Raw genomic sequence first — 20694 nt, 5'->3', positions numbered from 1 at the left:
TGCCAGTAGGGGCGCCAAGTACTGAAACCACATCGTAAAAGAACCCAATAACGTTACACTCGTCTGCTTGGAGTGGAAGAAAGCTGGGAAAATGGTCACTGCTGAAGGATATTGACATTCCCTACCTGTAGCGTTGAGGAGATGGGTCGGGACTCGGGTGAAGTCTGCGCTAACAGTTATTTGAGTAACCGAATGAACCAAATATGTGGAAACTGATGCTGGTAAGAATGCTATTGCTCAAACGCGTATTATTTTAAAGCTTGAATACTTTTCGACCTAGACAGCTTGGCAGGCGTGTAGCTAACTACTCGAATAGCTAATGCCGATGATAAAATACGTTACGTCTAGCCTACCTGAGGGACCCTTCTAGCATAACTTAGGTCATACAAGTTAACTGTGTGCCAAGTTAGTGTAGTGTGGCAATTGTTATTTAACATAACTAAATAGCTAACTAAGTTACTTTTGATGCTGTTTCTCGTTTGCAAATATCAACATATCAACGGGTGGCTGTCAATGTTTAGCGTTAGTTGATGCTGTGGCGTAAAGTTACAGTTTACTGCTTTCTGGCTAGCATTGCGCAGTAGGCAATGCAGGCTAGCCAGCAATGTTTGTCATCTATCATCAGTTTGTCGCATATCATAGCGAGCTAGTTTCCATTATTGAAAGGATAAGTTAGCTAGCACCTTCTTCGCTAGTAACTCAAGTTAGACTATTAGCCAATGAATGTATTGGCTGTCTCTGTCAATACATTCAAATGTTTTTATTGTTCAAGTTATGTTGACAAGTTAGTCTAGTTATGCAGCTGGTTTGCTAGCTAACGTTAGTTAATTTAGTTAACATCAACTTGTCTGAGCTAAGAAATATTTAACTTAAAGTAACGTTCATGGTAGAGCATTTCAGCATAGTTGCTGTGATGAAATGCATGCTTAATTAACCTTAGCTGCTAACACCTGTGTTTGTAGATGAGATTTGGATGGCTGACTGGCTATATCACAAGATCAGAACACTGCTGATGTTGAAAGAAACGTCGACAACCGTGAAAAGAGACGTGACCATGACATGAGTGCATCTGCCGACGGAATGGAAACAAACTACAATATGAAGGAAACAACCATGGACTGTTCAGGCCATCGAGGACTGGTTATTGTCCCGCAAGACTGAGCTTGAACCACCAGAGGCTTCTGTTTCAATAGGGGACACGATTGCTCAAAAATTTTTTTATTACTAGCCCGAATCACTATGTGATGCCCAATATGTTCGGTTCGCTTTGACACATTCAATAATAGGTTCCTTTTCTCTTCTGTGGATTTTTTTCTTTCTTGGATACATGCAGAGCTGCAGCTGAACCATTTTTTCCCAACGGGTGATACTTTAATATATTTTCCTTCAAGATGTTTTCTGCGCTAAAGAAACTGGTTGGTTCAGAACCCGGCCTGTTGCGGGATAAGAACATCCCTGCGGGCCTCCAGTCCATGAACCAAAGCTTGCAGAGACGATTCGCCAAGGGTGTCCAATACAACAGTAAGTGGGGCCAGGGCTCTCTGGTTTGGGGGGGGGGGGAGTTGCATTCTAAATGTGACGCCAGAAATAGATTTCAATTCGACAGGACGGTCGATGTTTTTGGAATTTCATGTCAAGTCACGTTACTTCTGGTATTGATTTAATAAGCCTGGTCATGTATTTGCTCTGACATATCTGATAAAGTCTTCAGTCACAGCTGCAGAGTGAAAGTGTTTTTCCTGTAGTTTGACTTGAGGGACCAGTGCTGGTGTCCACAACTGTTGAGGAAATGAAGATGGCTAATTGGCGGCAACCAATAATACTAGCTTTTGCATTGGCTTGCACACAGCGTACCCCTGAATTAAACTGTATAAAGATTGTTGTTGCTGCTGCAGCATAATGAATAGGGAGTTTATCTTTTACGCTTCAGTTGCAGGTGTAAACAATGTGTGATTGATACAGAAAAGGCCTTTATTGGTCACTCAGTAACTGATATACAATAGCTGCACTCATTTTGTGGTTTATGGAGTACCATCACCATTAAGCAGCATACTGCAGCAGCTAGGTTGGTTGATGTGTCCTGTCATTCTGTGCATATTGTACTTGCTAAGTGCTTAAAGCTTTGCATTGGTTGGTAGGCAGCTGCTAAAGCCTAGCATTTAACAGTCTCTTGAGATGTCTGTAGAGGAGAGAAATAAATGGAACGTACAGCTAGAAAAAGTGTGGTGTCTGCCTTTGTGGGAATGTTGAACATTTATGTAAGTGTCAAATAAATCAGTGTATTGTCTTTACTGCCTTGTTGCAATATGGTTTTCTCTGGTTCTGTATGTAGGATTAAATAACTAGCCTAGTTGTCTTGCCTTTTCTAAGGTTTAGGCAAAAGTGAACTTCTGTGTCTGATATCACTGGTAGTTGCCAACAACTGGTAACCTAGTTGGCATGTCCGTTATCTTCCTTGTCGACACTGCCCTGTTTTTTTTTTTTTTACCCATTGCTCTCCTGAAATTGAAAGCAATTGGACGTTTACACACAGGTGTGGTGGCCTCGTGGTTTTGACAGTAGGGGCCGAGCTGAAGGTCACCTCTCCACCTCAGCCGGTGTGTGGGGAGCGCTCTGGCACAAAATGGCAGCCGTGCATCACCCAGGCGGGTGTTACACATTGGTGGTGGCTGAGGCAAATTTCCCCCTCGTCCCTGTAAGCGCTTTGAGTGTCTAGAAAAGCGTGATATAAATGTAAGGGTCTGTCTATCTGTCATGTGGCTGACTCAGGCTATGCCAGGGCCTCTGGCTGCAGGGTGGAATGCAGCATTCCCGGGGCGCAGGAGAAGGAAGCGTGTGCTTTGGCTCTGTGAGCCTGGTTCTGCGTCAGCCACGCTCCGGTGTTACCTTCTGACACGGCACACAGCTGTAGTAACGGCAGTGTGAGCGAGTCCTAAGCAAATAGTGTACGGTACTGGCACACGTTATGGAAACACTGCTTAAGGACAAAGTGTACTGCTCATGAAAGTTCTCTGTGCCCTTTCTCCTGTTGTTGTTTCCCTCAGCCATTTCCATCTGTAAAAATGTGTTCGAAACAGTTATTTTCTTGACTACGTGCGGTAATGACATTCTGTGACCATTAGATATAAAGTATACAAGCCAAATTAAAACCTGTTCACTTGCATGAATGTTACAATTTTATGAAGAAAAATCCTGAATAAAAATAAATGTTCAAGCTGATTATGAAATCTGACCGATATATGAACTAACATATAGGAAGGTGTCATGATTATTACTTGTAAAACACTGATGCTAATTATTCTTATTTCTGGTTTATGTTATTACATTTATTATGCCAAAAGGCATGCAAATTTCCATTTGTGCGTGTGTATGTGTTAAGTGTACAGTATGTAGGCCTATGTGAGTCTGCATTTGTGTGTGTGTGTGTGTGTGTGTGTGTGTGTGTGTGTGTGTGAATGTATGCGTTTGTGTTTGTAAGTACATGCATGTACTGATGTAAGGGAGTGTGAGTTTGTAGGAGAACTTTGCTTCATTGAGCTGCTGTTGGGTTTCATACTTCTGGAAGCTCTTTTCCTCCCCTGGGGAGCTTCACTAATTCTTTCTCCCCGTCCCCCCTCCCACCCCCTCCAGTGAAGATAGTGATCCGTGGGGACAGGAACACGGGAAAGAGCGCACTCTGGCACCGCCTCCAGGGGAAGAGGTTCCTGGAGGAGTACGTCCCCACACAGGAGATCCAGGTCACCAGCATCCACTGGAACTACAAAAGTAAGATCAGCCCAGCGCTGACCTCAGATCAGCCTCCCCGTTCTCCTCACGTCACGTTTACGGATGGGATCAGAGAAGGTTGATCCTGGGTCAGTTGTTGGGGACTGGGGGTGTTTGGACCGTTTGGATTATGAACCTGTGGTAGAAAATGTATCATAATTCGTAGCATTTTGTGTCAGCACAGTTCTTGCTGTAAGCAGGTTACTGTACAAGCAGTGGTTTCTGCTCAGGGCATCTAGGACAGGCAATCTTAGATGAGCATATAGTAGTGCTATGGGCTTGGTGTGTATTTCTATGTCTATATCTAACAAATGAATAAAATAGCAGTAATAATTGCATGTATTCTATTATCTACAATTATTGCATTCATAACTCCTGGGTGCTCCCCGCTCTGTCTCTCCACAGCGACTGATGATGTGGTGAAGGTGGAGGTCTGGGATGTTGTCGATAAAGGTGAGAGTGCGGGAGGCAAAGAGTGATTGCATTTGTGAATGAGCTTTGTGAGTTTCCCTCTCTTTCTCTCACCCCCCCTCCTCTCTATTTCTCTCTCTCTTTCCCTCTTTCCCCACACTTCCGTCAGTCCTTCTCAGACCTTCATCAGTAACCTCGGTAAATGAACGTCCCGTATTAAACGTGTCTGTGTTTTTGTTTGTATTTTTGTCCTGCGATTCCCTCAGGCATAAAGCACCCTCTTCCTGAAGGTTTAGGTGAGACTCTCTGTGTGTGCACAGTGTGCTCTCCCGCTTGCTGTGTCCTTACAGTCTGCGTGCACACACACCTGCTGGAGAACGCTGGTGCAGTTTTACGTGTCCATGTGAGAGGAGCAGGGAGGGGGTTTCGCACTCCTTTGCTGAGGGGGGCTAGGATCACGTCTGGGAGGTCGAGCGATCGAGGTGCGGAGAGCGTGCCCGTCTGGAGGGGTCTGCAGTGAGACGGGCGAGCTCCCTACTCGAGGTGTAGAGAACGTGTGCTTGTGCTACGACCGTGCGACTGCGCAGGATTACCCCAACTCCACAGGATAACCACCCCTTCCCCCTCAGTGAAGCCCGTGACTTGGGTCAAATGGAGTGCAGAGAGATGTGAATCCAGACTGCAATTATTAACTCTCTCCTGGCCTAACGTTTACATTGACTAGACGCACTCACACACGGAGAGGCACACACAAACACGGAGACGCACACACACGCAATCTCAATCACTGACCTGTACACGCACACACGCACACACACACACACACACACACTCAATCACTGACTCGTGCATGCACACACAGAGACCCAGGAACACTGAAGGGCCAGTGAGCAGCATGCTATTGCTATGGTTTTTAAGTGTTTTTTTATTTAAATCTGTATTTTAATCTGCCTAACCTGATAATTTACTAGTACAGCAAGAACAAGTAGATGTACGTTTCTTTTCTTTTCTCTTCTCTTCATTGGTCTTTTTTTAACCACTTGTTTCCTAACTCCTTCTTTTTCTTCCCTTTCCGCTCTTCTGGCTGAAACGCTGCACGGCAGGCAGAGGGAAGAAACGGGGCGGGAGCCTGAAACTGGAGAACGAGCCTCAGGAGGTGACCTTTGACCTTGTCCTGCTCTGTAGCCTGACGCCGAAATTTGCCCGGGCTGCTCAGTAAATGCTGCAATGGAGGAGGGCATCGGTCCTCATAGCTGCTTGCTTGCTTTCTCAGTCACCATTTAAAAACATTTATTTTTTCTAGTTTGGTTTCCCGCTACAAATTTGTAAACTGGCGCTTTCACACAATGTATTTAAATGCCATCGGCGACGTATCTGCTAACTGGCTTTTGTAGCGCATTGTTAACGATGTCGTCGGCTCGCACGTGATTTGCGCGTCCATCTTCTTTCTTCCTGGAACCAGAGCAGATGAGTTCAGAGCAGATGAGTTCAGACTCCTTCCTGGCCAGCGACACAGCAGATCACTGTTCATGTGATTGAAACCCCCTGAGATCACGTTGTACTGACAAACTGTAGCACTTTGTTTTTTGTTTAACTTGCGCTCTCTGGTTTGGCTGAAAGCCCAATACAAACTGGAAAAAAAAGAAGTGCTCTGGTCGTTGGAAAAACTCTCCAAAACTAGCCTTTCCTAATGTGAAAGCCATCATTGGTGTTAGAGTTAAGTGCTGTTCCTAGGACCCGCACTTTAACGACTGTGGCGTAATCGTGCGATTTTGTCGTGCCACACAGACCGAAGAGCCTGAAATGGCCCTGGATGCCGAGTTTCTGGACGTCTACAAGAACTGCAATGGGGTGATCATGGTCTTCGACATCACTAAACAGTGGTGAGGATCTCCTGTCCGGAGTTATCCATTTGAATTTTGCAAATTGCCATTTCAGCAAAGTGCCTTTGCTCATGGTGTACTGTTGAGTGCTCAGGTGTCCACCCATTACAGTAGACTGCTGCCACCTCTATGCTTTCCCTTATGTAATTCCTACCCCCACAAGCATTTTTGATAAAATAAAAATAAAATTCTTTAGCATCCGCTAAATGCGAAATGTAACCATAAGATTTGCCCACCAGGGATTTGCCCAAGATTTGTCAATGGATTTGATGTCTGAATTGTTAATCTGAGAGAGAAGTTTACCTTTAGGGATGAATCCATTTCTTATGAGGTTCTGTATACTGCCAGGCTTAATTGTTCAATTTGAGCAGGCATTTATTTGACATTTTCAGTTCCATTTCACGACATGTAAATGGACCGGACTGACTCCCAGGTGCACTGACACCCCTCTCTCCGCAGGACATTTGACTACATCCTGCGGGAGCTGGCCAAGGTGCCCGCCCACATGCCCGTGTGCGTTCTGGGTAACCAGAGGGACCAGGGCGAGCACCGCGTCATCCTGCCGGATGACATCCGCGACTTCATCTCCGGCCTCAACAGGTAGGGGGCGCCGTGCAACGGCCCGCTCCACCGCCTCCCACATTCGTTTCCGCCCTCCAAAAACCTGTCTCCGCTTCTCTGTGCGTGTCTGGATCACGTTGCTGCATTGGGCCGGTCTTCACATCCCTGGCTGTCCGTCTTCACGTGTTAACTGAAGGTCCACCTCTTCAGACCGTGTCTTGATTTCCGTCTTATCCATTATCCAGCCATCCATGTAATGTAATGTAAGGTAATGTCATGCAGATGCTCTTATCCAGAGCGATGCACCGTTGATTAGACTAAGAGCACTGCAGGGTTACTGACCTTGCGTGTCCCAGTCGTTTACCTTAACCACTACGCTACAGGCCGCCCTCCCCACTATGAACTCCCCCCCCCAGGTCTGGTTGGTGATGTTTCTCTGTTTCTGTTTGTAGACCTATGGGGTCATCCTACATTCACTACGCAGAGTCTTCCATGAAGAACGGCTTTGGACTTAAGTACCTGCACAGGTTCTTTAACATCCCCTTCCTGCAGCTACAGGTGAGAGAGTGGGTCTGCTCACCTGGGCCACACCACAGAGTACAGGCATAAAACCACGAGCTGATGCAGTCTTCATAATAACAATAATAATAATAACTTTACATGAAGTAATAATATGAATAATAATGACTTTTCATGAGTGCTTTTCCTGTAGATCAGGGGTGTCGAACTCCAGTCCTGGAGGGCCGCAGTGTCTGCTGGTTTTTGGTGTGTTTCAGCATAAGAGATACATTTCAAAGTCTTTCATTGGCTAAAGAGTCCACACACCTTGTTCTCAAGGCCTTAATTGGATGCTGATTGAAAGGAAACCACGAATACCAGCAGACACTGCGGCCCTCCAGGACTGGAGTTTGACACCCCTGCTGTAGATGCAAGCATATTACAGGTATTTAAAAGCCAACAAGTTTTATTTAAAAGTGAAAGGCAGATGTACAGATCAAATGGATAAGCTAGAAATCCATAAAAGAGCAGTAAAGGAAGAGCAGCAGCACACCTTACTCCGTATACCCTGTCTAAACCCACCGCTCCCCCCCCCCAGCTCTGCACCCTCATTAAACATTAACTCTGTTCGCATATATCCTGCCTTTACATAATTCAGCAGGGCCGTTTTTAGGACACTGTTAGACGAGGGCTCGTCTGTGCACTCTCCTCTGGTTTCTGGGTGAAGGGTAGGCTACTGATCTGAGCTCTCACAATCACTGAAAAACCTGAAGTTGATTTAGGGAAAAAATTACATTCATTAAGCAAGGCTAGAAAGTTCTTGAAAATGACTTTTTTGTTGTACTTGAAATTAAAAGTACATGTTTCTTTAAAAATGTGAAATGCCAAAATGTCTATTTAAAAAAATGCCTTTGACAAGGCTACAGGACAGTCTGCATCTGGAAATATGGGAAAATGGGGCCATGGGACACTGGTTAAGGGTGTGTGAGCGTATGAGCGTGTAAGTGTGAGTGTAAAGTATGTAATCATATGCGAGGGTGTGTGTGAGTGTGTGAGTGTAAGGTATGTAATCATATGCGAGGGTGTGTGTGAGTGTAAGGTATGTAATCATATGCGAGGGTGTGTGTGTGTGTGTGTGTGTGTGAGTGTAAGGTATGTAATCATATGCGAGGGTGTGTGTGTGTGTGTGAGTGTAAGGTATGTAATCATATGCGAGGGTGTGTGTGAGTGTGTGAGTGTAAGGTATGTAATCATATGCTGAATCATTTCCTGACCTTAAATGAGGACAAAACAGAGGTTATTGTTTTTAACAGTGTCCTCCCGGCCCCCCTCGTCGATGCTCTTGGCCCCCTGAGTTCTAATCTCTCGACCTCGGTCAGAAACCTTGGAGTCATTTTTGACAGTGCTTTTAAATTAGAAAAGCAGGTTAGCACTGTCGTAAAAAACAGTTTTTATTGGAGAGGGTGATGCACGCTTTCGTCACCACCCGCCTTGATTACTGTAATGCACTTTATGCAGGGATTGACCAGTCCCAGCTCCGCCGCTTACAACTGGTGCAAAATGCAGCTGCGCGCCTCCTTACGATGACAAAGAAACATGACCACATCAGCCCAGTTCTGTCTGCATTACACTGGCTGCCCGTGCGTTTCCGCATTGATTTTAAATTAGCCTTGACCACTTTTAAAGTGCTGCATGGAACGGCCCCTCTCTATCTCTCCGAGATCCTGCACCGCCACACCCCCTCCAGATCCCTTAGATTAGCAGACCAGCTACTGTTGGTGGTGCCCAGAACTAGGCTGAAAACTAGGGGAGACAGAGCTTTCGCGGCTGCTGCACCCAAGTTGTGGAATAGCCTCCCCCTCCACGTACGGGCCGCTCAGACCCTAGAGGTTTTTAAATCCCTTTTGAAAACCCACCTGTTCTCCCTGGCCTTCCCCCCCACGTAGCCATCCTTCTTCACTACCTTGTCCTCGTTCGGTCCCTGGCTTCTGTTGTTTTACTGTTTATTGTTTTTAATTGCTTTTAGCCCTTTTATTTTCTCTCCTTTTTTAATTATTATCATATATTGTTTTATATTGTATTCTATTTGGTACTGGTGCACTTTTATCTGCATTTATGCTCCTTATTTTTTATTTTCCTAAATCTGTAAAGCACTTTGGTTTCAGCTGTTGCTGCATGTAAATGTGCTATACAAATAAAGTTGACTTGACTTGACTTGACTTGACTTGATATGCGAGGGTGTGTGTGAGTGAGTGTGTGAGTGTAAGGTATGTAATCATATGCGAGGGTGTGTGTGTGTGTGTGTGTGTGAGTGTAAGGTATGTAATCATGTGCGAGGGTGTGTGTGAGTGAATGTGTGAGTGTAAGGTATGTAATCATATGCGAGGGTGTGTGTGTGTGTGTGTGTGTGAGTGTAAGGTATGTAATCATATGCGAGGGTGTGTGTGTGTGTGTGTGTGTGTGTGTGTGAGTGTAAGGTATGTAATCATGTGCGAGGGTGTGTGTGAGTGAGTGTGTGAGTGTAAGGTATGTAATCATATGCGAGGGTGTGTGTGTGTGTGTGTGTGTGTGTGTGTGAGTGTAAGGTATGTAATCATGTGTGAGGGTGTGTGTGAGTGAGTGTGTGAGTGTAAGGTATGTAATCATATGCGAGGGTGTGTGTGTGTGTGTGTGTGTGTGTGTGTGTGTGTGTGTGTGTGTGTGTGTGAGTGTAAGGTATGTAATCATGTGCGAGGGTGTGTGTGAGTGAGTGTGTGAGTGTAAGGTATGTAATCATATGCGAGGGTGTGTGTGTGTGTGTGTGTGTGTGTGTGAGTGAGTGTGTGTGTGTAAGGTATGTAATCATATGCGAGGGTGTGTGTGAGTGTGTGTGTGAGTGTAAGGTATGTAATCATATGCGAGGGTGTGTGTGAGTGAGTGTGTGAGTGTAAGGTATGTAATCATATGCGAGGGTGTGTGTGAGTGAGTGTGTGAGTGTAAGGTATGTAATCATATGCAAGGGTGTGTGTGTGTGTGTGTGTGTGTGAGAGAGTGTATGTGAGTGTAAGGTATGTAATCATGTGCGAGGGTGTGTGTGAGTGAGTGTGTGAGTGTAAGGTATGTAATCATATGCGAGGGTGTGTGTGAGTGTGTGTGTGAGTGTAAGGTATGTAATCATATGCGAGGGTGTGTGTGTGTGTGTGTGTGTGAGTGAGTGTGTGTGTGTAAGGTATGTAATCATATGCGAGGGTGTGTGTGAGTGTGTGTGTGAGTGTAAGGTATGTAATCATATGCGAGGGTGTGTGTGTGTGTGTGTGTGAGTGAGTGTGTGTGTGTAAGGTATGTAATCATATGCGAGGGTGTGTGTGAGTGAGTGTGTGAGTGTAAGGTATGTAATCATGTGCGAGGGTGTGTGTGTGTGTGTGTGTGAGTGAGTGTGTGAGTGTAAGGTATGTAATCATGTGCGAGTGTGTGTGTGTGTGTGTGTGTGAGTGTAAGGTATGTAATCATATGCGAGGGTGTGTGTGAGTGAGTGTGTGAGTGTAAGGTATGTAATCATATGCGAGGGTGTGTGTGTGTGAGGGTGTGTGTGTGTGTGTGTGTGTGAGTGTAAGGTATGTAATCATATGCGAGGGTGTGTGTGAGTGAGTGTGTGAGTGTAAGGTATGTAATCATGTGCGAGGGTGTGTGTGTGTGTGTGTGTGAGTGTAAGGTATGTAATCATATGCGAGGGTGTGTGTGTGAGGGTGTGGTGACTGACCCCGAGGGCGCGTCAGAGAGTGGCAGTGTGGATGAAAAGCAGCCGGTCATCAATCTTTCATCTCTGTCGCGCGCCTTCTGTTTCCCTGCCTCCCCCGAGGATATGTTTCCTACCACTAACTCAGACAAAAGGGGGGGGGAGCTCTCTGGACCAATCGCATCTGCCTTACTAGAGGGTGGGGGAGCTCTCTGGACCAATCGCATCTGCCTTACTAGAGGGTGGGGGAGGTCTCTGGACCAATCGCATCTGCCTTACTAGAGGGTGGGGGAGGTCTCTGGACCAATCGCATCTGCCTTACTAGAGGGTGGGGGAGCTCTCTGGACCAATCGCATCTGCCTTACTAGAGGGTGGGGGAGGTCTCTGGCCCAATCGCATCTGCCTTACTAGAGGGTGGGGGAGGTCTCTGGCCCAATCGCATCTGCCTTACTAGAGGGTGGGGAAGGTCTCCGGACCAATCGCAGCCTCCACACTGGGCGGTGGGTGAGCTGTCTGGACCAATCGCATCTGCCTTACTAGGGGGTAGGGGGAGCTGTCTGGACCAATCGCATCTGCCTTACTAGGGGGTAGGGGGAGCTGTCTGGACCAATCACAGCCTCAAGTGAAGCCTCAAGCTCGGACCGCAGAGGCTTACGGCCTGCAGGTGCCGCGCCTGATGGGATGAAGGCCGTCGGTCAAGTCCTCGTCCCGCGAGCGCTCTTACTGAGGGCAGAGCGGTGTCTCCTCAGCCCTCCCTCCCCGTGCAACCTGAGCTCCTGAGGAACCCAGCCTCCGATTCCACCGCCTCACAAAACAAACCGTATCACATTACCCATTACCGCCACCACCGACTACCTCGCTGCGTCATCTTTACAGCAGTAATATTCATATTCGCCAGATCCATTTGGTATTCGTTCCTAAAAGACAGTTTTGATGACATAGAAAGAGCAGGGTGGAAAGGAGTTCTGCTCTGATTATGGAGCTGCGCGCTCTTAAGCGAACGCAGAGAAAAGTGTCAATGTCAGGAGGTCAGTATCTGCCGGATAAGAGCGTGCAGATAAGTTTCAAATCCTTTATTTTGGTTTTGGTTTACAAGACCGAGCATGGTCATGTCCTGCGTTGTGGAGGCTGGCTATTGATCAGCTGTGTTCAGATATGTTCAGGTGCGATCAAGGTACAGTGCAGTATGATTGAACATATTGTTTAGCCGAGTGTGGGCATGTGTGTCAAGTGTGGGCAGGTATGGTCAATATACTACAGATGTGTGATCATTGATCAGGAGTAGGAGTGTTTGTTGTCCTGTATCATGGAGTGTGGTCAGGTATGGGTGAGCAGGTTAGCGTGGTTAGGCATGGTTGAGTGTGGTCATATAGTCGAGATACAGGGCAGTGTTACCTGTTTCTCTTAACTCTAACCCTAACCCAGTCGCTCTTTCTCTCAACAGAGGGAGACGCTCCTGCAGCAGATCGAGACCAATCAGCTGGACATTAACGCTACACTGGAGGAGCTGACTGTCCAACACGAGACCGAGGACCAGAACTACGACATGTGTGTACACACGCACTGAAACGCACATTCACACATATGTATGTGGACACACAGCCTGTAGCATAGTGGTTAAGGTACAACCTTTTGCAGTTTCTGCGGTTGAATCCCCGGAGTAGCCACGATAAGATCCACACAGCTGTTGGGCCCTTGACCCCACATTGCTCCAGGAGGTTTGTCCCTTGCCTAGTCTTAGTCGCTTCAGCGTCAGCTAAATAACTTGCAATGTAACATGTCATGGATACAAACACAAGACCATTAGCTTTAATACGCACATACACATGGAACTACACATCCACACACAGAAGTATGACGTGTAAACGCACACATACACACACAGAACTGACGTACTAATGCACACAGAGCTATTGCATGTAAATACACATCCACGCAGAACTACAACATGAGGCATACGCACAGACATACACGCACATTTAAACACTCACACAGTCACATACACAAAGAACTATGACATGTACACGTCTAAAGTGTACAGAAGTATGACACAAAGCCGCGCAGAAAATCACAGTGTGTATGTAAACATGCACATGCATTGAAAAGGAGGTGGGGTAGGAGCTAGGTAAATACAGGGTTATGTATGGCACGTATAAAGGATTACTGTCAGTGTAATGTGTGCTCTGTTTAGTAGTTAGCAGTGATTGGTGGATCGGCTGTTTTACCTTGGGTAAGGTGACATCTCCGCTGTCTCATCTCTGGTTTATTCATAGAGTGATTGCTAACCCTGGGGTGCTCCATTCTCTCTCAATCTCTCTCGGTCTGCCTGTCTCTCTCTCTCTCTCTCTCTCTATCTCTGTATCTCCGCCCCCCCACCCCCCTCTGTCTCTGTCTCTCTATCTCTATCTCTGTCTCTCTCTCTCTCTTTCTCTCTCTCTCTCTCAGTTTCCTGGAGAAGGCGGAGGCCCGTAGGAAAAGCTACTCCTTCCCAGGCCCCCCTAATGGACAGAGCCCCTCCTCAGGATCCCAGTCCCCCATCGTTCCGCCCGGCGGGGCCTCCAGCCCCAGCGCCCCACAGCCGCCCCTGTTCCCCGCCGCCCCAGCAGGGCCCCCTGTGGTGCAGGCCCCGCCCCAACACCCCGAGCACTGCCCCCCTCCCGCCCCCACGCCACCTACCGCCCAGGCTTCAGCCTCCGCCGCCCAGCCCCAAAAACGCGGCCTCATGTCTCGCTTCTTCGGGGCAACCTCCACCCCCGAGACCCCAACAGGTAAAGCCACGCCCTGATGCAACTTGTGCTGGTAGTATTCTTTTTATTATTACCTCTGACATATGTCATTTCTGCCATTGTCAAGCTGCCAGGTGATTGGTGTCATTTACATTTACATTTAGATCCCACATAGATGTCTGTATGTGGGATCTAACAGGAGAGTATCCACCAGTATCTCCTGAGAGTATCCACCAATCATGCTTGTCATTATTCTTTTCGGTTGTAACCAGTGTACTCTGTAGTTGGTTGAGCTTTTTCTTTTTTCTTTTTTTTTCCCTGCAAGTGAGGTGACACCATAATTATATTGGCCCTGTGTGATTGTCCCTGGCATGATGTGATCCCACAGAGGCGTCTGGGTCCCTGGCCCCACAGGGCCCCCAGAGAGTGCAGACTGTGGATGACTTTGTGCCGGACCTTGCCCTCGACCAGAACTTCCTGAACCACGGGCCCGGGAGCGTGGCGAAGGCAAAGGGTCGGGCCCAGGCAGCGGCTGCCGTGGACACTGACAGGTAACTGGCAGAGCCAGGTGTTGTGGCTGTGTCAGTATGGACAGTGACAGGTGTTGTGGCTATGTGTGTCAGTATGGAAAGTGACAGGTGTTGTGGCTGTGTGTGTCAGTATGGACACTGATAGGTGTTGTGGCTGTGTGTGTCAGTATGGACACTGATAGGTGTTGTGGCTGTGAGTGTCAGTATGGACAGTGACAGGTGTTGTGGCTGTCTGTGTCAGTATGGACAGTGACAGGTGTTGTGGCTGTCTGTGTCAGTATGGACAGTGACAGGTGTTGTGGCTATGTGTGTCAGTATGGAAAGTGACAGGTGTTGTGGCTGTTTGTGTCAGTATGGACAGTGACAGGTGTTGTGGCTGTCTGTGTTAGTATGGACAGTGACAGGTGTTGTGGCTGTGTGTGTCAGTATGGACGGTGACAGGTGTTGTGGCTGTGTGTGTCAGTATGGACAGTGACAGGTGTTGTGGCTGTGTGTGTCAGTATGGACAGTGACAGGTGTTGTGGCTGTGTGTGTCAGTATGGACAGTGACAGGTGTTGTGGCTGTGTGTGTCAGTATGGACACTGACAGGTGTTGTGGCTTTGTGTGTCAGAATGGACAGTGACAGGTGTTGTGGCTGTGTGTGTCAGTATGGACAGTGACAGGTGTTGTGGCTGTGTGTGTCAGTATGGAAAGTGACAGGTGTTGTGGCTGTGTGTGTGTCAGTATGGACAGTGACAGGTAAGCACCAGAGCCAGATGTTGTGTCTGTTTGTGAGTACGCAGGGTTGGGGGCGGAGCCATTGAGCTTGTGGTTGTGAGGGGTTTAGTGGGTTTACTGTGCTGTGATGTTTGTCCAGGGGGTGCTTTTTTGTCTTTCATAGAAAGAAAAAAAATGACTGCTTTTAACGAAACCAAGTCTTTGAATAAGTTACTTTTCAATTCTGTCAGTTCAGGTGAAAATAATGTTGTACTTTGAAAATAATTTCTTGAATTGACTGAATTGAAATTGAATGGACCCCCAGCACCTCTCAATCCTCGACCAACCCCCCCACCCCCCCATAGTGACGGAGAGAGCAGAGGGGGGAACCCCATGGTAATGGGTTTCCAGGATGACTTGGACCCCGATGACGAGGCCCCGCCCAAGCCGTTGCCCTCGGCAGCAGCCCCCAGCGCCGGGGTCACGCTCTCCAGCGACGAGGACGACGCACGGCCAGCCCCGCCTCGGTCACCTGACCTGCACAACGCACCTCACTCCCAACGGTAATCAGCCAGTCGCCTTCGTGTTCAGCCAGTAGAAATCAATCACGTCTGCAGGCACTCTGGGAGGTGATTAAAAAATACATAAGGGAAAACATTGTCATGGGGGATTGCCTGAAGCCGATGATTAGGTGCACACACATTACATTACATTACATTATTGGCATTTTGGCAGACGCTCTTATCCAGAGCGACGTACAGTTGATGAGACTAAGCAGGAGACAATCCCCACCTGGAGCCAATGCAGGATTGAGGGCCTTGCTCAAAGCTGTTTGGATCTTATTGTGGCTACACCGGGATTAGAACCACCAACCACCAACCCCCCCCCCCCAAATCTAGAGCGAGGGTGCAGACTGGGCCCAGGCCAGCGGGGAGGGGGCCGGCGGCCACGCCCCGGGGGAGAGACTCTGGGTCTGTCCACGCACAGAAGAAGGGAGGGGCTGTCACTCCGCGGCCGGAGACATCGTCGGACTCCGACTCCGAGGCCCCTCCCCCCGCGCAGATGCTGTCCTTCGTCATGGATGACCCCGAGATCCAGGGCTCAAACCAACCCAAGGGCCCAAAGGTGCAGTCTGCATGTGTGATCCCGTGTGATCCCGTGTGATCCCGTGTGATCCCGTGTGATCCCGTGTGATCCCGTGTGATCCCGTGTGTTCCCGTGTATGTATGTTCCTGCATGTTCCTGCATGTTCCTGCATGTTGTGTGTTCCTGTGTGTTCCTCCCGTGTGTCACTTTTTGCCTGTAATCCGTTACATTACATGCAGTAGTGCCACACTTGGCTGATAACAATCCCCCATACAGCACAGCCTTTTAGAATGGTGCTGTGCTGTATGGCTTCCAGTCTGTTAGATTGTGCATGGTCCAGCGTAATTGATGAGCTGTATTATGACTCACCCGCCCCCCTCCTCCCTGAAGGTGACCTTCCCGGTACGAGACGCCCTACCTGACCTTTCAGACGAGGATCCCCCCCCCATCTGGGCTCCCGCTCCCCTGAGACCCTCCGCTGTGTCCTCCAGCAGCCGGGACCACTTCGACCTGTTCGGGCTGGGCCTCCAGGACTCCACGGCCAAGGACCGAGACAGCAGCGGGGAGCAGGAAGGCACGTCTCCGCCCAACGGGCCCACTCGCACACTCCCTGCCCTGCCACTGGACCACTGACACACTCCCTGCCCTGCCACTGGACCACTGACACACTCCCTGCCCTGCCACTGGGCCACTGACACACTCCCTGCCCTGCCACTGGACCGCTGACACACTCCCTGCCCTGCCACTGGACCGCTGACACACTCCCTGCCCTGCCACTGGACCACTGACACACTCCCTGCCCTGCCACTGGACCACTGACACACTCCCTGCCCTGCCACTGGACCACTGACACACTCCCTGCCCCTGCCACTGGACCGCTGACACACTCCCTGCCCTGCCACTGGACCACTGACACACTCCCTGCCCTGCCACTGGACCACTGACACTTACCACTTGCATACGCCCCACCTGTCCACTCCCCACCCTGCCAGACACAAGCACCATCATTTACATCATCACTCTGCTCTGTGTTTTAGGGATTTTGAGGTTGTACGCATGTGGCTTACCTAAATTGAATAAGTCTTTCACTAGCATGGTTTCCCAAATAATCTATCATTGAACGCCATTGTCTCCATGGATTTCAGCATGAACTTTAGTCTTTGGAATGTAAATGTGTTCATACTTATTGCAGATAAAGAAAGCAAACACTCTGCAAAAGAGAAGAAGAAAAAGAAGAAAAGTAAAACGGTGAGTAGAAGGTGAAAGGATAAAATGCTGCCGGATTGGTCGCAGTGCTCCCGTGTTTTTATGACATCAAAGAAAACCACCCAAAGCTTCATAATCTGATAAAATGACATTGTAATTACGTTACAACATGAGCCGCACCACCATTGATGAGCCGTTTTCCACCATTGATGCAAAAACTATTCTAAAATGGTAAACTACACTGTTTTAGTTTATGTATCTTATGTTTTTTGTTTTATTGTTGTGTACTATTGTTGTTATTTTTGCTGTTTTTGAATGCTGTTTTATACTGTCTTGGCCCTGTTTTGGCTAGGTCTCACTTGTAAAAGAGGTTTTAATCTCAATTTGACTTCCTAGTCAAATAAAGGTTTTTGATATTATTAACAATAAACCTTTATTATTAATAATAATAATAATAGTAGTAGTAGTAGTAGTAGTAGTAGTAGTAGTAGTAGTAATAATAAAATTAATTACATTGCGCAATTCATTTGTTCAATTCCTGGATTTCACTCCTCCAACCAAACAGCAGTGTGTTCAGTAAAGCCTGTTTAGTTTTTTGTTTTTTGTTTTTTGTCCCCACAGGAAGAAGATGGCAAAAAACGACACAAGCACAGAAAGAAGGATGGAGACGATGCGGGGTCTGGAGACGAGAAGGAAAAAAAGAAAGAGAAGAGAAAATCGAGGACCAAGAAAGCCAGGGAAGTGGACGAGCTGGAGGCCTTCCTGGCCTGAGGGGAGAGCCTGCAGCCGCAGAGTTCCTGCAATCCAACTGGAGCACGAGCAGTGGGCGGAGAGCAGGGCACTTTCAGACGCAGACTTGGCCAATCATTGGCGAGATGAGCTTTGCTCTGGGTTTCCTTTCTCCTCCCCCGACTGTGTGGTGCCTGTGTGGGTTATTGCTATTTTAATTTGTTTTATTTATAATTTTTTTCTGAGTGGTTTCGCAGGCATGGAGCCGTTTCTGGTGTGTGCGTGTGTTTTCTTTCTCATTACTACCCACTACTCATTACCCCCCCCCCCCGAGGGACCACGTTTTCCTCCAATCTTAACTGGATGTGTGTGACTTCAGATAGCCCGTGTGAATTAGGGATACAATATTTTATGGACCGTGGAAGATTAACTCATTAGCTAAGAGTTATTGTTGGAAATGTTTACTTTCCCATTAGGGATGAAACTATCTGTATTTGATTTAAGAGTGTAAATTAACAGTTTCAATGGTCGGTTTCTGCATTTCTCTTCACAGGTTGGCTAAAGTGATCTACGTAGCTGTTACAAAATATCAGACTAAAAATGGAGTCCGATTTTACAGCAGTGTGTTTTATGATATACTTGGGACTGTTATACACTACTTCTGAAAGCTGAATTGCACATTTCTGTTTCACTTAAGGTACGCCACTACTGTGTGTGTGCGTGTCTGTATTTGGTTGCCGTAACCTGTATTTCTGAACCCGCCCGTTTTGGAAGAGTGGGAAACGGATGGCAGAAGGTAAGGCGGTCCCGTTGGTTCTGTGGCGTTTCCTTTTCCTGTACCTCGGGGACTATGCACCAGTGTCCCTTAATCTACACCTTCGCTGCTGCAACTGCGCTGCTTTGGTAGGTACACGGTACTGCGCGTTGCCTTTAAAAACATTGGTCTTTCAGACTAGACCAAGATGCTTTGTATAACAAATTAAATAAGACCTCTGATGTGATTCTGTGTTCAAAAATCTCATCTCTAATAAACGCAGCTGATTTTAAACTGGATTTTTAAACTACTGTCAGTCCTATGCCTACATTCCCTGCCTTTCCAAGTGTGTAGAACAGTGATCTGCTACCTGATTTCTTAAGGGCAATGTGGTTTTCTGGAAAACTGGAAAAATTGTGCAATCTTCAAAAGACGCCCCATTACAGGTGTAGGGTGTTATGTTTTTGAAGTTTTATCCAAAGAACTTTTGAGGATCTGTAATTACATATAATGAACAGCATGCATTATATCTATGATTATTAACGGTACATAGACTGCTTTATACTTATATGAAAATGATGTTAATGAGCAATATAGTGAAAGGGGTTTTATAGATTAAACATTAAAGTATTTTTTTAGATTAAAGTCTTTTTTCCAGTGCATCAGTGTCAGTATACCTCTGCCTATGCTTTAGGCAAACACAAATAGCCTGTAGCCTTTTTCCCCCCATGTAAGGGAATTGCTAGGTTTAGCATGCAGATATTGAATTGTGCAATTGTATGGTTATTTTAAGAGCTATGTCATCACTATGGGCCAGCCTGCCAATGTCGTACAAAAAGGCTTGCCATGAGTTTGTTCTTTTCTCGGTAGGTTGGGATGAGTTAATCTTGATAATTGGTGCATCAGTGTTCGTTTGTTGTGAAGAACCGTATCTTCTGAACTGTACCCCTGCAATGGCTCCTTTCAAATACGGGTGGATTTGCTCTCATTAGTGCAGTGTTGTGTCCCTGTGCTGGTCATGTTCAATTTAATTTGCTGCGTGTCCTGTTACACAAAATGAAGTGACCATTAAAGGACTCCTTTACGTTAAGGTTATAACGGTGTCATGACATTATTTAGACCATGTAAAAGAAAGCAATCATTTTAATCTCTCATTACTATGTCATTGGGAGGAAAGGGAAAGGGTTTTGTTTTCAGTTGTTGCAGATGCATAATACACTAATATTGTATTCAAGGCTCTGCTATTGGAGGTGATGGAAGACAGAAACACATTCATTAATTCATTCATTCATTATCCTAACCCGCTTATCCTGAACAGGGTTGCTGGAGCCTATCCCAGCATACATTGGGCGAAAGGCAGGAATACACCCTGGACAGATCGCCAGTCCATCGCAGGGCACGCACACCATTCACACCTACAGGCAATTTAGACTCTCCAATCAGCCTAATCTGCATGTCTTTGGACTGTGGGAGGAAACCGGAGTACCCGGAGGAAACCCACGCAAACACGGGGATATTCAAACCCAGGACCTCCTTGCTGTGAGGCGGCAGTGCTACCCACTTTACCATCCGTGCCGCCATGGAAACCCATTCCATATGCAAATCAAACCTTTTTTGTTGTAATACTAACGCTTGAGAGGTAGAAGGGGAACAGAGTCAGAATGCTGGGCCTAGGACCACCTTATCTACAGTGGGTACACGGAAAATTTACAATAATGAATCTGCACATTATGCTGGGAGTATGGTTTCTGGAATCAGTTATGCAAGAACACTGAATGATCTACAAGGAAATAATTCAATTAATATGACTGTTGTAAAGCACACAAGTTATACATAGTAAAAGGGCACAGAAATTAGGCAGGCCTACAAGCATACAGGCTTTAGAGGGGCTATTCCTGATGTAACCTTTTCCATGCTTCTCCGTTGTGCGTCCAGTCGATAAACGCAACAAAGAAAGTGTGGGCTGAAAATGGAGTGGTGAGAAAAGAACAGGACAGAGCTAGGACAGGCTTGCCATTCAAAGAATGGATGTGAAAGTGAAATCTCCACTTGTACATTAGAATCGCTGGAAACTGGTTTCCGATGAGCCAGGTCCAGCCGATTCAGCACGTCCTGCGACCGATCAGCTACCTT

At 47.1% G+C, this 20694-nt stretch overlaps 1 protein-coding gene across 2 annotated transcripts; it reads left to right on the top strand.

Moving 5' to 3' along the window:
* The first annotated feature begins 47 nt into the window (after window positions 1–47).
* LOC133141941 (rab-like protein 6) lies at window positions 48–19659 on the top strand. Of its 2 annotated transcripts, none has more exons than XM_061262778.1 (16): window positions 48–221; window positions 941–1521; window positions 3631–3765; window positions 4171–4218; window positions 5280–5332; window positions 5965–6059; window positions 6519–6659; window positions 7073–7178; window positions 12278–12381; window positions 13279–13601; window positions 13948–14110; window positions 15152–15349; window positions 15686–15911; window positions 16263–16446; window positions 17065–17120; window positions 17700–19659. In XM_061262778.1, the coding sequence occupies exons 2-16, from the start codon at window positions 1392–1394 to the stop codon at window positions 17847–17849; spliced, it is 2112 nt and encodes a 703-aa protein (XP_061118762.1). In that variant the 5' UTR covers window positions 48–221; window positions 941–1391; the 3' UTR covers window positions 17850–19659. The 2 variants fall into 2 exon arrangements, with proteins under 2 accessions (XP_061118762.1, XP_061118761.1); XM_061262777.1 differs by having other exon boundaries at window positions 49–221; window positions 963–1521.
* The last annotated feature ends 1035 nt before the right edge of the window (window positions 19660–20694 follow it).

The sequence above is a fragment of the Conger conger genome, chromosome 12, assembly GCF_963514075.1.
Source record: "Conger conger chromosome 12, fConCon1.1, whole genome shotgun sequence".
Taxonomy (NCBI): Eukaryota; Metazoa; Chordata; class Actinopteri; order Anguilliformes; family Congridae; genus Conger; species Conger conger.
Note: the sequence above shows the minus strand (reverse complement) of the source record. Positions and strands in the feature narration are given on the sequence as shown.